General features: G+C 40.9%; 1 protein-coding gene and 1 non-coding gene across 6 annotated transcripts in view; one reads left to right on the top strand and one right to left on the bottom strand.

The window, feature by feature from the left end:
- The window catches only part of PHF20 (PHD finger protein 20), a 104858-nt gene that overhangs the window by 74042 nt on the left and 13899 nt on the right, over positions 1-16917 (top strand). For 2 of the 5 annotated variants that reach the window (XM_036229450.1, XM_036229451.1), the window contains exons 11-16: positions 5371-5469; positions 6201-6365; positions 7304-7482; positions 9082-9147; positions 13561-13660; positions 16533-16728. In XM_036229450.1, the coding sequence (XP_036085343.1) occupies positions 5371-5469; positions 6201-6365; positions 7304-7482; positions 9082-9147; positions 13561-13660; positions 16533-16728 (805 nt within the window). The remainder of the gene's footprint in view (positions 1-5370; positions 5470-6200; positions 6366-7303; positions 7483-9081; positions 9148-13560; positions 13661-16532; positions 16729-16917) is intronic. The other 3 variants (XM_036229452.1, XM_016127246.2, XM_036229453.1) reach the window with 3 other exon arrangements.
- Positions 14046-14151, bottom strand: LOC118610142. Its single transcript, XR_004953801.1, has one exon. It is a non-coding gene; the product is annotated as a U6 spliceosomal RNA (small nuclear RNA).

The raw sequence follows: 16917 nt of genomic DNA, 5'->3' as shown, positions 1-16917 counted from the left end.
TTAACATTTTATTACAGAGAAACTTTAGGGAGATTTCTTTGAAACTTAATAGACATTTGAGGGAGTTCAGTTGGGGAGATGTTTCAAGGTGAGACTCTGACAGCTGGTTTACCGGCAGTGTGAATTTGACATGCTTAAGTGGAAGACAGAATATTATAGGATTTGTGTTAGTTGGGGATAATTACTGTAAAAAGTACCCCCTTTATGCTGAGTCCTCTGATTATGGTAAATGGAAACTTGGGTTCTAATGGAGATTCCTGGAGCTTCTAGTCCATCCATCAGGACCAGAAAAAGCTCTCCAGAGATTTTTTTGGTTCCTTCAATTTTCCTGCCAATAACATTGAGCAGGAGAAGCAATTCCGGTCTTACAGGCCATTGACCAAATATTAGTAGCAGTCCTGCTACTGTCTGTCTGTGATCTGAGCTCTTCACAGATCTGATTTCCTCATTTCTAAAGTGATGATATAGGATGAGGTATGAATGAGACAAGGCCCTTTCCTGTAGGTAGAAAAGCACATAAACAGATACAGTGAAAAGGGCTAAGTCCTTATATTAGGGACATATAAAGTGCTGTGGGAACAGATTCAGATTTTGCCTGTAGAGCAGGGGTGGGATGTTGAGAGAAGGTGACATTTGAGTTAGGCCTAAAAGGGTGAGGATCGGACCAGAATGCAGGGGAATAGGAAAGGCACTTCTCTACTGGAAACAAGCAGAGCAAAGGTATTGACAACAGACTGCCATGATCACTCGCCCGTAAGGTGTTCTTCTGATTCTGGCCTTCACATATTTTCTCTTCCCTCAGCCAGGCCTATAGTCCCATAAGTGAATTTGGAAGGTCAATTTAGATTTGCTTTTCCAAATGAGGTTTCTCACAATACCAGAATCCATTTAATAAATTCTCTTTAGGGGCAAGTTCAGGCTTCCTGGGTATTTGGGTATTTTTCTGCGTAGGTGAGTTTAGTTCTAAATAGAGATTTGGCCCAGAAAGAATATTCTAGGATCAAAGGGGCCCTCATCTGTGCATATTACCTATTTTCACATCCATTTGATTCATATTCTAGCTCTGTATAAACCTTGGCTTTAGGCCAAAGTGAGCCTTGGGGCACAGGATTGGGCACTTTTTTGTTGCCGTCTGCACCTTTCTTGTACTTCTCACGGGAATGTGCCCTCTTTCGTAAAGGGAGGACAGCCATATGAGCTAATTAGAGTATAGGTTATGATGTCAAAGTAGCTGGCTTAAAGAAGACAGAGATTTATTTCTCAGATCAGACCATAAGCTCTTCACTTAAAGTCACAGAACCTGTCAGCTGTGGCTCTATGAAGTTGTCCAGGGCCAGCCTTCTCCTCACTGTTCCACCAGGCCTAAGGTGTTGCTTTCTCCTGCATGGTCCAAAATTGTTCACTGCCTTGTCTGTCTTTCAGCTGCTGGGAAGAGAAAGGGAGGGCATGCCTCTTCCTTTTAAGGGCACAACCCAGAAGTAATACACATCACTTCTGTTTATGCCCTGAACATCTGTACTTGGGTATACCTTGGTCAGGGGAAGCTGGAAAATATACTTTTTTCCTGTGCAAGAAGTGGAGAAATGGGTATTGACTAATGCATAACAGTCCCTGCCATATGAGCTAAGGCAGAAAACTGCAGGGCTTGAGAGAGGGGTTTATTGGAGGACCCTTTTAGGTTGACATGTGGGCGGGATCCATGGTAGGGGACTGATGGCATATGAGACTGGGAAGGTAAACATAGTGAAATGATGGCGTTAGGCTGTGAACATCAGTTTTTCTGATGAGCAGTGAGACTCCCATCAAGAACATACCTGCCCTGCCCTTGAATGCCTATTCTCTTGCCGGTCACAGCTTATCCCAGCTGTGTGGCCATGCTCTGTGGTATACAAGTAGTTCTCCCATAGATGAGGGTGATATTATTTTCTCTTCCCTCCTGGAAGCAGCAGTCTGATGTCTTATGTGTTCATAACTCAGTGACGATCTGATGGAGAAATAGGGAGCAGGCTACACAGGGGGAGCAAGAAGGGCTCTAGTATGTCTCCCGATGGGTGCCTGTAGCCTGAGAAAAGGGCAAGTGGCCATCCTGGAAAAAGCCTCACACTCCTTAGGTGACAAGTTGCTCTTTGATCCAGAGCCCTGGCAGGAAGTTCCTCATTGTCCAGCTGAGTCTGGGCATTCAGAAAGAAGCTCTGCAGCCAGGTACATGTTCTGTGGGTCACAAAACAGTTGGTCAGGCTGTTTATGGAGACCACTGACAGCAGACCAGGACCACTTTTTTGGCAGAGAGTATCGCAAGTCAGATAACAGCAGCTAACATTTGAATACTTGCTGTGTGCTGGGCACTGTTCCAGTTTTTTACTTGTGTTGTCTTATTTAATCCTCAAAACAAACCCTATGAAGTGGGTACTATTATTTCCACTTTATAGATTGGAAACTGAGGTGCAAATGAGATGGATTAATCTGAAGCTAGCTCTACACATCTAGCGGGTGGTGGAGCCAGGATTTGAATCTAGTTACAGAGCCCATACTCTCACCTCTAGGCTCTGCTGTATTTTAGGACTCCAGAGAAGGATGCTCTTCTCTGGGCTTTGGGGTGGGAAATAGCAGTACCTCTCTGCAGGAGACTTCCTGTCCACACGTGCCGTCCGAATGAGCTTTGTCTATTGTCACCTGTCGTTCCCTGTTCCTTAGAGTCTCAGTTGGGTTAGGTTAGTCCCTGCTGAGCAATTCTCCCTGTGAGTTCTGCCTTCTAAGGCCACATATGACTTCACAGCCTTCAGCCAGAAGCCAGGGTGAGCTTCTGAGGGTTTCTTTCTTCCCTATTCAGAGAACATGTGCTTCTTTAGAACAATTCCTAGAATCTCTCTTCTTCTTATCCTCATTGTTTACTCCTCTAATTGAAGTTTCAGGAGGGGGCTCTTTAAAGCTTAATGTGACTGTATTTCCGACCAGCTGCAATTCTTGGGATGATTTTAGTTAGAAGTAACAGGAAACCCAATTTGAATTGACTCTGCAACAAAGGGGATGTGTTGGTTTACGTAATAGGGAAGTCCAGGGGAGGTACTACTCCAGGACTGTTGGTTGAGGACCCAGTGTCTTACCATTTTCACTGCTGTTTTCAGGTTAAATACCCTTGTCATAAGATGGTAGCCAGTATCATTTAAGGCTTCATGCTGCTACATTCAAATCTAACAAGATTCTATATATGTTGGGCCAGAGTCCTAAGTTTGGGTTGGATTAGTTCATTTCTGTTCCTGCCTCTGAACCAGTTGGCCCAGGCTCAGATTGTCTAAGTCTGTCACTGAGACAAGTGGCATGGGATTATTCTTGTTGGTTTAATGAGTGTGGCATCAGTGCTGTCCAAACCCTTTAGATGTTGCCCAGCGAGGCAGGGGGTTGGAAAGTGAGACATTCTGGGAGATATCCACAATGTGTACTATATAGGCAAGTACATAGTGAACGGAGAAACCTGCACAACCAGGGAAGGGGCGGCGGCTGTGTTGAACTAGAGAGCAGATCTATGCCCTGTGCTCATTTTCTGTTACGGAACCCAGGAGTTGGAGGCCCAAGTCCTCTAGTAGGTCTGAGTTCACCTTTTCTGTACACCAATACATGTGATCTTGCAGATTCTCTGAATTTCACTTCTGTTCTATAAAGGGGTAATAATGTTAAGATAAAGCTGTATTTTATGCAAATTTACCAGTCTGAAGTTGTGTGATATAAAAAGTCTTATGTAGAAAATTTGAATTAATGCAGATCCCATGAAATTGAGAAAAATTCATCAACTGCATGATCTCAAAGCTTGTAGGCCAATGACTGTGTTCATTATACTTTCAATTTATGAGAATATTATTAGTCATGAATTATGTGAATTCAAATAATGTGGAGTTTTTAGGAATCCCTTGTATGGAATGAACTCCCCCTTCTCCTGCTGCCTGTTGGGTTCCCTAAAGGATGTGATGCTGTTTTATAAAATGTGAAGTGCAAAAAAGGTTGTTCTTAAGAGAAGCCCAAAATAACTCCCATACTTAGGTGCTAATTGGGTATGCCTGGCTTTTGGCAATTTTTGTGCTACATCTTTATCTGTCCTATCTCAAGAATCCCAGGACCTAAATGATACCTCTTTTTCAGCCAGTTCTACTGACTGGGTTAATGCTGTTCACATTTCACTAAGCTAATGGGTATAGTTTCTTTAGTTTGGAGGTCATTAAGACCTGAATTTACATATTAAAAACGAGCGGGCAACAGTTTCTATATATGTGTGGGTAAAGGTCCATCAATTCACATTCCTTTTTAACTCATATCCTTTCATTAGCCCCCTAAGTAATCATAATAAAGGCCAACTTCCTTATAAGGCCCTACGTGATCTGCCTCTAGCCCGCACCATCTTCTTTCCTTCAACCTAACTCTAATTTCAATTCCAGTGGAGATATATGAGCCTTCTTGCTATTTATTGATTTCAAATTCCAATCATTCATTGTTAATATACGGGAAAGTAATGGACTTTTGTATGTTAATCTTATATCTTGCAACCTTGCTATAGTCACTGTTCAGTTTTTGTTTTTGTTATTTCTTTGGGATTTTCTACAATAATGTCTCTGCAGTTTTATTACTTTCCTTTCTAATCTGTATTTTCCTTTTCTTATTGTACTAGCTAAGATGTCTAGTGTGATATCAACTAGAAATGTTGAGTGGGGACAAAAAGTTTGGATGGGAGTATCAATAACTTGAATTTTGCTGTGTATAATAACAGAAAATGAAGTTATGGTATTTGGAAGGTTTGAATTGGTCATTTTGTAAAGCATAATTTTATGTTTTGTGAATTGTATCATTGTAAAAGAAAAAAAAAAATCAAACAGAATCCACATACCCAGGTCTCACCTTAAGCCAATTAAAGCGAATCTTTGTGGGTGGAACGTGGGTATTTGCTTTTTAAAAATCTCCCCCAGTGATTGCAGTATGCAATATGCCAGTGTGGAAGAGCATTGATTGAAGTAAAGGCCTTTCTGTAAAGGGCCAGACCATAAATTTTTCAGCTTTGAGGACCAGCTCTCTGTCCGGACTACTCAGCTCTGTGGTTGAAGCATGAAAACAGCCGTAGTCAACATGTAACAAATGAACATGATATGTTTCAACAAGCAGTGGGCTAGAATTTGCCAACTCCAGGTTTAAAGGCTAATTGATGGAGTAGGGGCTTCAGAACTCTGAGGGGAACAGAAGATGACATCCCAGGGGGAATAGACCGGAAACTCTTCACCACCAATTTTAGTTCTTCACATTGGATATGCCTGCTTAGTTAAGAGTAAACACCCAGAGTTGAAAACAAAACGTTAGAATGCCAGTACTTACACCTGTATTTAATTCTAGCTGCAAAAGACAAGGAAAAGAATAAAGAGAAGAAATTCAAAGAGTTTGTGAGAGTGAAGCCAAAGAAGAAAAAGAAAAAGAAAAAGAAAACCAAACCTGGTAATTTTTCCTGTGGGGTGTTTACTTGGTTTCCTGACCATGAGTGGGCCAGGGGGTTGCTTTCTCCTCAGTGCTGGCCTTTGAGCCTGAACTGAGGAGAGGAAGGGCCAGCAGGCCTTTGCTGGAATTTGTGGGCTCAGCCTGGCATGGGCCCTGGCAGGGGAGGAGCCCATTCACCCTGGGAGTTACAAGGTCACATTGGCATTTAGAAAAGCCCTCCCGTGCGCTGCATTGGCCACTGTGCCCTGTCACAGGACAGTGCATACGAGAGTACCATAGTAGCAGAGGATATGCAGATGAGGGACTGTATTTGTCCTTCAACTCAAACTCTTAACACACGTGTTTGAACCCTTTCAGGAAAGGATTCACTTCTTGAAAAATGTATATCTAGCCCTCACAAAAATGTTGTTTTTTTAAGAAAATCAGTGTTCAAACTTTGGGAGCTAAAGGGACACCATGTTTTTTTCTCAGTGTGCCTTCTGGCTGAGAAAAACAATGTTATCAGAAAAGGGGGAAGAAAGGTGATAAGGAGGAAGCTTTTGGTTTTGAGGTTCTCAGAGGTAGCCGGAAGAATTAATCTCTGAATCTCTCCTCCGCACGCCTTTCTACTTGAATCACTCCCAAACCTTTGAGCTCTTCGAACAGCGGAGCTGTTGGTTGGCCGGGATGGATTCTGGAATGCCCTGATGCTGTCTGTGGGTGCTAATTCCTCCCTGATCTTGTTCTTCCAGAATGCCCGTGCAGTGAGGAGATCAGTGATGCCTCCCAGGAACCTTCTCCACCCAAGGCATTTGCTGTCACCAGGTGTGGGTCCTCACACAAGCCCGGGGTCCGCATGACCCCACAGCTCCATGGCTCAGAATCTGGAAACCACAAAGGGAAAGTGAAAGTATCTGGTAAGGAGGCTCTCTGCTGGCTTGATCATTTGTGTGGCACTATGATCTGAGAAGGCTGGATTTATGTTGCTATTATAGTCTACTCTCCAGACCCTCTGCAAGTATAATCTGTTATATTTTTTAAAATAAGAAGTACATCAGATAAAACAAAGGCCATTATCTGTACCTTCCCTTAACTTGTCTTCTTTCCAACTTTGTTCTTGGTCGAATGTCTCTTAGGTACTTCTAAGCCAGTGTGTCTATAACCAAATCCATTATCCCCCATCCCCTTGCACACCAACCCTCCCATTCCTGCATTTCTTGTGTGATGGCTTTTGCAACTAACCTGGTTGCTCAGGGAAATCTGAGTCAACCTCGAAGCTTCCCCTTCTCCAGCAACTTGTAGGGTGATTATGAATTTAAAAGGAGTTAATAGTATATATAAAATACTTAGAACAGCGTCTGGTACAGAATACGTGATTAGTAAAGGTTAGCTGTAACTATAATCAGACCCCAAGACCTAGTGATTCTGGTGCTGGTTATTCTTGCCTTTCCTCATTCCTTCACCTTCTACAGAGTTTTAAAGGTGGCTCTGGATACAGACTTGACTGTAAGCCAGGTCCTGGCTGGATGGGGTGAGGTTGAAGAACACATTTGAGTCATTAGGGATGATGAGTTCATGGGGGAGTTGCAGCTTCATTGTGACCTTGAGCAGCCACTTACCTTGGGCTTTTCAGTAAAATGAAGAAGTGGAGTTCAGTTTGCTGCTAGGTGGCATTCATCATTTGGGCTGTTACTAGATGACAGACCCAAGGAACAGATTGGAGTCCCCATTTCCCAGCTTTGTGAAAGTTCATAGACTGAATCTGTAAGGTCATTTCCACTGTTGATGATCTAGGATTTTAAAAATTTTATAATATAATTTAAAATAGTGGCTATTGTTTTCCCTTTTCTCTCAGAAGAGGATAATTTGAGTGAGTCCTCTTCTGAGAGCTTTCTTTGGAGCGATGAGGAGTATGGCCAAGATGTCGATGTGACCACCAACCCTGACGAGGAACTCGATGGGGATGACCGCTATGACTTTGAAGTGGTCCGCTGCATCTGTGAGGTTCAGGAGGAAAATGACTTCATGATTCAGGTAGGTAGCACTTCCAGGAGACAGGTATAGAGAAGTTCAAGCTGGTCTTTGGAGGGAGTTTTGAGGGACTACAGTTTGAGGTGAACAAAAGCAAGTCACGTCAGAAGCCCCAGATAGGAAGCATTATCAGCAGCAGATCAAGGTTTGCTTTTTGGTTCAGCTTCCTCTGAATCTCAGGCTGGTGTAAATAGCTTATTAACAGAAGATGAGAGGACTTGAGGGATCATTGAGTCTAAACCTCTCATGCTTTGCTTGGGGCAGCTGGGACCCACAAATGGGAAGGGCCTTGCCTGTGGTCACACAGTTAGGAGGTGAACAGCAGGGCCTCAGGTCTCTGGAATGGCAGTTTAATCTTCCTATGGGCCCATTCCTTCTCTCTGAAGTACATTTTCTTTATGGCCTAAAGAATGGAGGCCAGTTTTATAACTTGTCTGTTTCTTGTTCTTTATTTTTCTGACATTTGTATCTATCATTTCTATCTTTGGGATGTGCCTGCGAGGTCGCCTCCCTTCCTGCCTTGGGGAGACCACTGGCCAGCACCTGCTTGCCTCTAGCCCTTCTCTTACTCTTAATCACAGCTCTGGTGGAGGTGGCTCCCATCTGGCTGACTCCAAGGGCTGTCATAAATAGCATGTGTGTCTCGGCAGTTGCCTGGCTGTTCAGGGAACCTGAGTTTTTTAAGTAAGCCATGGCTACATTGGTTAGGATTCTTTGGGAATTTCTTTCCTTTTGAATAGCCTATGAAGTAACCTCTGGGAATTCAGGGTACATGAATGGTCTCAAATACTACCTGATATTTATGACCTTATGTATGCTTTAGGTCAGTGGTTTTCAGACTTTTTCAACTGGTAAAAGCAGTAGTTTTGAAAGTTCAAAATGGATAATCTTTACTTCTAAGTTCAGAAATGTGAATGGAGGGCCTAGTCCCATGAAGTCTGATATGCAGTCAGGGTAATGAGTGACAATGGCCAACTTGGAGCATTTCAGCCGCTCAGTTCTTTTTCTCTTTTTGTGAGATAAGCCTAAAGCACACAGCCTTTGTACAGGTGACTTTTCCTAAACAGCATGCTGTGTAGTCACTTTAATTAATCAGAGATGGAAGGAAAAGCTTTGTTTGAAGGACAGCATAACACTTAGCTAGCCTAGCAGTGCAGAATTGTGTGTACTAGTGGGCCCTGTTGTCTTAACATTAAGCCTGGAACATACTTGAATATGCATTTTTATTTTTATTTAAGTTTGGTTTTTAAAAGTATGTTGAAGAGTGTTAGTTTTCATCCTGCCTCTCTGGGCATGTGTTCTGTTCCAGGCCTTGGGAGCCTGATTTAGCCCTCTGTCCGTAGTGATCTTTAGTAGCTGAGTAATGAAGGGCCCTCTGCCAAGGCTTTTCCGGCTAATCAGTGTGAGACCCCATGCCGATCTACTCTGGTCCTTTCTCAACTGACTTTCTGTAATTAGCAAGGATCATGAGGTGTTTGTGGGGTAGAGCTTGATGTTCCATTCTGTGCTATCTGAAGAAACTAAGTTTGGAACTATTGAGGCCACACCAGCCATTACATGACAGAGTCAGGCACTGACTTCTATCTATCTCCTGCTCCTCAGGCTCCACATGGCCTTCCCCTCAGCTCAGCTCAACACTGTGGCTTCCTGTCTGGCATTGTGGTGATGGTGAGCTCACTTCAGAACACTTTGGGTTTTGCTGTAGAAAATTTTTCTACTGTCTACTTACTTCCAGCTGGTTTCGTGTTATGGAGGGATGGTTTCTGGCTTTTCCCTGAGCAATGACTACTCAGTAACTTTTACCAAAAGGCATAAATTTAGAGGGAGTTAATACATTTAAAACTTTAAAAATTCATTCTAGTTTTAAATATGTATTCATCATCTAGGAAGGTTTGAGTAATTTTTTCTTAAAATAGATTTTCAACTTACATTGATAATTTGTATAACCCTAGAATATATTTAGTTTGTTTTCTAGAAGATACGTACATTAATTTTAATTGCTGTAGGGCAGGTTTTGGCAAACTTTTTCTTAAAAGACCAGATAATAAATATTTTAGGCCTTGAGGGCCTCGGGTCTCTGTTGGAACTACTTTGCTCTGTCCCAAGCAGCCATAGGCAATATGTAAAATGAGTGAGCATGACTGGGTATGTTCATATAATACATTATTTACCAAAAAACAAAACAAAACAAAACAGGACTATAGCTGAATTTGACGTATGGGCTCTAGGTTACTGACCTTTGCCTTAGAGCAACAAATGTGTTTTAGATGCCAAACTCCAGTAAAAACTGTGTAGCAATTTTAGCAAGAAGCCCATTTAAAAGTTTTTATTTATTTTAAAATTTATATTATTCGTTGCTAGATAATGCATTCACATAGTTCAGTGTTTAAAAGGTATACAGAGGTATGCAGAGAAACATCTTACCCCTACCTGTGCCCCCTAACTACCTTCCCTGGAGTGAGCTCTTATCACCTTCTTTGTGTATCATTCCCAAAACATTGTGGCTAGGTAAGCAATAACAAATACCTTCTCTCCATTCTTTTTTTTTCCTTCTTTTTTTTTTTTCTTTTGGTGATAAAATGTATGTAACATAAAATTTACCATTTTAAGCACTTTTAAGTGTACCATTTAAGTGAATTGGTATTGAGTACATTCACATAGCCCTGCAACCATCTTTTTCTTAAAAACACAAATGTTATTTTAAATGTAATATTTTCAGTATTTTTTTTCCATATAACAATATATATGTTAAAGACCATTCCATTTTCAAATTTAAAAAAGCTTCCTCATTCTTTTTTATGGCTGCATAATGAATGGATGGATGGATGATCATTTAGTTAGCCCTTCCCCTATTGATGGACATGTAGATTGTTTTTAATCTTAACAGTGATGTAATGAATACTTTTGTGTAAGTATACCTTTTGGACTGCATTTTGGGAGTAGAATTCCTGGGCTAAAGGGCATATGAATTTATAATTTTGACAAATATTGCTATTCGTCATAACAGTATTGTATAAACCCTCTCTGGAGGCAGTACCAAGGAACAGTCTTGGCAGCACCCTTATTATAGGGCAGTATTAAACTTTTTATCTTTGTTTTCCAGAGGAGTGGAAAAAATAGTCTATTAATATAGTCTCTTTTTTTAAGTATAGTCTTTTATAATTTATTTTTAAATAAATTTTAAAAAATTTATAATTGCTGCATTTGGAAAATAGAAAATCTCAGAGAAAACAAATGTTACCCAGATTATTTTTTCCCAGGGATAACCACAGTGAATATCTTGGAATACACACATACACATGCATATGTAAATGAAAATTATGCTCTATAGACAGTTTTTCATGAGAATAAATTACACTTTCATGATGAAAGTAATAAATGTTTATTATAAAAATTTCAGATAGTCTATAAAAATATAAAAGATTGATTGATATTTATACATAATCCTCAAACTTAGAAATACCGTGTATGCATTATTATTAGTCTGGTTTTATTTCACATTAATTTATATTAATTTAGGTTAGTTTACATTAATTTGTTCTTGATTTGCGAACATCTTTTTATTTAAGAATTAATTTTTGTTTTTCTGACCCATCTGTTCATGTCCTTTATCCAGTTTTCTGTTGAATAGTTGGTGATTTTATTTTTGATTCGTATAGGCTTTTTGCAGATACTTTTTTGTATAGGCCATGAGAACAGTTAGAAATATTTGTACTTACTTTGTCATCTGTTTTTTGACTTGTCTTACAGATATTTTGTTTTTATGAGGTCAAATATATCAAACTTTTCTTTAGCGGCTTCTGAGATTTGACTAATAGTTGCTTCCTCTTTGGAAGTTTATACAAGTTTATAGAAAAGTCAGTAAAAAGAATTTTCTCATGCTTTTTTCTGGTACTTTTGAGGTTTCATTTGTTTTTTAAAAATCATAAAAATATTTGATCCATTCGGAATTTATGCTGGTATAACAAAGTGAGGGCTGTGGCTAACAAGTTACTCCAACACTATACCCCACCATTGAAATGCCACCTTTGTTTACTCTTATTTCTGCCTTTACTTACTGTATTTCTACCTGTATTTGGATCTCTTTCTGGATTCTTTTTTTCCATTGATCCATCTGTCTACATATTTGCTTATACAATTCTATTTTAATTATGTATCTTTATAATTTTTAAATACTTGGTAGTACCCTTTTGCTCTTTTTTTTCCCCCCAAATTTCCTGGCTATTAATCTATAAAAGTAGCTTTTATCTAGTTCCATAGCTATTTATTCATTTATCATTTTATTAGCACTGCATTATTTCTCCCAAGGAGAAATGACATTCTTATCATAATGACTTGCTATCCAAGACTGAGGTATACCTTACCATTGACTTAAGTCTCTGTGTCCTTCAAATAGTATTTAAAATTTTTCTTCATAAGATCTTGCTTGTTTTATTCTTAGATAGTTTATCTTTTCTGTTATTCTTGTTAATTCTAAATTTAAACTTTTTAAAAATGAGTGACATATTTTAGCCAGACCCACATGAAGAAAGATATTTTGAAATTTTCAACTTGGCTGTATTTGATTCAGTTGTGGTGCATCTTAGTTCTCAAGACACTTATAAAGTCATTGGTGAGAGATTTATCATTCTTATTATGTTTTGTGCTACTAACTGCCTTTGTTGTTATGCCCTCTACTTTTCCATTGAGCCTTAATTTCCTCATTGGAATTTGAAGAATCTCAGTCAGAGCTTATATGAAGTCTCTCTTCCCTATTGATTCTAATATGAATGATCAGCTTTCTAGAGGGTGTGTATCTGCCCACGAAAGCACTCTTGATGCCAAGGCACTATCTGACTCTAAGTGGCTGAAGACTGTCTTAGCTTTGGACTTTTAGTCCCTTTTGGCCAGTCTGTGGCCAATTCACCTAATGCCACATACACTTAAAAATGGTTAAAATGGTAAATTTTATATTAGATATGTTTTACCTTCAGCCCATGTCAGGAAGCTCTGAGCTGTTCACTTTCCAGAGTTCTCCGTTTGGTTGGGTACTTCAAGCTTTAGCGCCCTCCTTTGGAATTGCTTCAGTTTTCTTACTATCTCTTGCCATCTGCTTTTCTTTCCATTTCCTCCTCTGGGCCCTTAGCCATCAGACTTACTATCCTTAGGTCTCCCAATGCTGCCCTCATCGTCTGCTCCTTTCTTTCCCTCTGTACCTCCTGTCCTTCTCTTCCCTCTCCCCCTTCTTTCTTCCCCAAGTAAGGCGATGAAGTTTAGAGATTAAAAGAACTAGCCTTGCAAGTTCCTGGTTTGTGTTCTCATCCACCTTTGCCTCTCTTCAGCTGTGTGACCTTTGGTAAGGTTTAGAGAGAATCAAAGCAATGTGTAGCACAGGGATACTCCAGGAGGTATCAGAGTTAGTTTACCCATTAGTAGTAGGCGGCCCTTAATACATTAAAGTTATGTTCTGGGCTCTGCGATAGGAGCTTTTACACATGACCCCTTAATTCCTCATAAACAGCCCCCCGTGGTCAGTAGAAATAGTATCCCATTTGGCAGATGGGGAAACTGAATCCCAGGATAGAGAAGTGACCTGTGCAAGGTTACACAGCTAATGGATGTCTGAGCCAGAATTCAAACTCAGGTTTTTGTCATTCTAAGTTAACCTGCCTCTAAGAACTTGAATAGTTTTTGTCCTCATAAAGTGATCAGAAAAATGAAAGCTTCTAGAAATGGGTGTGAAAACAGAGACCAGCACTGCTTAATCTAAATGTTCTTCTGTGCTATCCAGTACAGTAGCCACTAGCCTCATATGGTTTTTGAACACTTACGATATGTCCAGTGGGACTAAGGAACTGACTGAATTTTTAACTTAATTTGTTAATGTAAATATAAAGAGCCACAGGTGGCTAGTGGCTGCCATACTGGTGAGTGCAGTTCTGGATGAGTGGTTGTAGCCCAGCTCCTGTGTCAGTCAGTTGGGAGTGCTCTCTCTCATTTCTCCTTCTACCTCCCCTGCTACTTCCCCCCACAGGTGGGTCTTATTTTTGGATGGAGGATACCTTCTGAGTTTAATTTTTATTGCTTCTTTAATTCTAACAGTGTGAAGAGTGCCAGTGCTGGCAGCATGGGGTCTGCATGGGATTACTGGAAGAAAATGTGCCTGAGAAATACACCTGTTATGTTTGCCAAGACCCTCCAGGTAGAGATATTTGGAGTCAGGGATAATAACAGTATTTAGCCTTTTCCTTAGCACAGCACCTGTTTAGCAGCCTAAGTGTCTATGATCTTGAGACTCTTCTTCAGCATCGGCTGGACTCTGACTCCTCCTCGCCTTTGTTGCTCACTCACTTGGTGGCCAGTTGTCCTGAATTTAGCAGGAAGAGACCATGTGTGAAGAGGTTCATCTAGTAGAAGGCCTGGCCTTGAGCTAGGATTTTTTTAAATTGTAGTATAAATCATGTAATACAAGATCTATCCTCTTAACAGATTTTTAAGTGTGTAGTACAGTATTGTTTGTAAACTGAGCACAGTGGTATACAGCAGATCTTTAGAACTTTTTCATCTCGTGTGACTGAAACACTATAAAAACTACGGAACGCTTTACAGATTTGCGTGTCATCCTTGTGTAGGGGCCATGCTAATCTTCTCTGTATTGTTCCCGTTTTAGAATGTGGGCTGCCAGAGCAGCACCTTTTCCTTTTCTTGAGAGTTTGTGAGGGTGTGGGCTCTGTCCTTGGCTTTTCAGGACTGTCGAAAGGTTAGAAATGTGCCTCTGCTCCCTCTGGTGGCATTTGTGCTTCATTGCCATCAGGAAGGGAGATATGCCTTAGAGGGGAGGAGGTAAAGTGTGCTTTCCAAGAGCCTGTCACCCAGAACAATGAATAATTCCTTAACAGGATCCCTTAGTTTCATTGTTCCATGGCCACAGGGCTGGCCTGTGGCTCTGGGGTGCCCCTTTCCAAGAGTCTCAGGGATGGATTATATATCTGTGGTTCTTGTCTTGCTATCAGTAGGGTGGTGACATCTTCTCCCTTTACCAGTTGTAAGGTCTCCCCTCAGCTCTCTAGTCCCATGATCTCCTTACAGCTAGATAGTGCTTGAGAGTCTCTGCTTCTGTTGTTCCTTTTAGTCCTCTAAGCGGCCCGATAGGAACTCCTATTCTCATTTTTGCTTTTGAGAAAGAAATCAATGCTCAGGGATATGATTAACTTTCCTAATCTCATGAAGCAAATTAGAATTGGAACTGGCTTGTGAAGCCAAATCTCTTGATTTTGCTGGTTGTATAGGGAAGGATTGGCTACCATAGTTCATTTTCCAGCAGGTTGGTTCCCCTCAGGCATGATAACTTCTGTTGTGACACTGTCTCCTTGTGGTAAATTAGTCCATAGACAGAAAGGAATATGCCTCTGTTTTTCCCTTTATTTCAAGGAGAGAATATGGTAAGAAGATTAGTCTATGAATCATAGACTATTATTGATAGGCAGTATCTCAGAGACCACTTAATTCAGCGCTGATAATTGACAAGTGAGCAAATACAGGTCTAGCCGCGACATGACAGAAGAAGAGAACCAGTGTCTCTGACCTTTGTCTTGTAAAACAGGGAGTGTGGCTCTGAATCTTGCTGCTCAGGCCACTCCTGCAGCAGCTGCCTCTGAGATTCCACGCATATCCCAAGGGCTCATTAGGGCACTGTTTAAAAATCTCTTTTGTCTACTTTATTGTTTTTCATTCTTTCCCTCAACTTTCCCCTTTTTAGAAATCACACACACAATCTTCATTAAGTCCAGCACACTTTCTGAACTTTTTAAACTGTAATTGCCAAGACTGTGAATAGATTTCTCCTTGAATTGAACACTCAATGTCTGTCACATTTATAGATTGTGTTTGACACTGCAGTGTCTTGGGCCAGAAGTTTAACCTAACAGATTTATTCTTTAAAGGTTACCTAAAGATATTTTTGACAAAATCAAGGTACGTCCTCACTTCATGTCTTGGTAAAGCCAGAAAGAGCCCAAGGACCTTGATAGGGATTACCCAGGTTATTTCAGGTTTTTTAGGTATTGGGAGGTGAACAATAGTCTGGTTGAAAGCTATTCTCTGGGATTTTGAGGCAGGAAGCACTGCCAAGTCACACGTGTTTTCAGCCCTTCTCAAGTGTCCCTGTAATGAACAAGACCACTGAAGCTGTCCAGTTCATCTGTTGTTGTAACAGATGGGAAACGATGGTCCAGAGAAGGGAGGGGACAAGATCATTATTTAGTTTGGTGGTAGGTGACAGCTGGAGGGGAATTTGGGGCTTTTTTCCATTTGAGAAATCCATGTGAGATGCCTTTTGCCAGGCACTGTGAACAAGATGGTTTCTACTCTTCTGGATCTTAGTGGAGTTGGGGCCAGAAACCGATGTCACAAGAAGTCAAATAAATAAGAACTTGTTAGATAGGGATAAATGCTGTGAGGGGGCGAAGTGAGCAGATAGGAAACGACTAGGAAGCACTGAAGAGGCTCTCTTACTTTGGGAGGTGACAAAAGGCGTCTCTGAGGAGAGATGGTAAGGAGCCAGTCCTACAAAGGGCTTAGGGAATAGTGTTCCAGACAGAGGGGGGTGCTAGAGCAGAGACCCTACAACCAGAAAAAGCTTGATGTGTTCCAGCAACTGAAGGAGGCCAATATAAGGGTGGGGCCAAGATGGCAGAAAGGAGCTGGGTCCTGTAGGTCTTACTAGGCTTGAGTTAGAGCTTTAGCCTTCTGTGTGTGTGGGAGGGCGTCTTTGCAGGTCTTACATAGGATAGAGGATGATGTGATTTAAATTGAAGGAGGTATCCAGGTTCCCACCACACCTCTGGCCATTTCCAGGGATCAGGAAATTTACATTCCTTACTACCTTGTCCCCAACACCTAGTAGGGAGCCTCACGTATAGTAGATGCCAAGTAAATGTATGTTGGATGAATAAATGAGTAAAATGAACATACCAGTCCGTCCTTCCAATAGTTTGTATGATAACTGTACAATGATGAAATGGCCTGGGTTTCTTTCAGGCCGAGTATTAACTCTCTCATTATCACTGTTTTAGGTCAGAGGCCTGGTTTCAAGTACTGGTATGACAAGGAATGGTTGACCAGGGGACATATGCATGGTCTGGCATTTTTAGAAGAGAACTACTCCCAACAGAATGCGAAGAAGATTGTGGCCACCCACCAACTTCTCGGTGATGTGCAGAGAGTGATTGAGGTTCTACATGGCCTGCAGCTGAAGATGAGCATCTTGCAGTAAGTATGGCACCATAGCTTTGGGGAAACATCCGATTGACATGGTCTGGGGGTAAATGGGGGATAAATTTAAGAAATTGGAACACCTCAGAATCAACGATAACAGATAAGTTTGAGACCTTTACTAAAAATTCTTTGTTATATTTGTTATATTTGCATAAATTAAGTTCACCCATTTTACGTGTTCAT

This window comes from Rousettus aegyptiacus, unplaced genomic scaffold (genome assembly GCF_014176215.1).
Source record: "Rousettus aegyptiacus isolate mRouAeg1 unplaced genomic scaffold, mRouAeg1.p scaffold_m13_p_12, whole genome shotgun sequence".
NCBI classification, from domain to species: domain Eukaryota; kingdom Metazoa; phylum Chordata; class Mammalia; order Chiroptera; family Pteropodidae; genus Rousettus; species Rousettus aegyptiacus.
The sequence above is the reverse complement of the archived record's forward strand: the minus strand, read 5'-3'. Positions and strand labels throughout refer to the sequence as shown.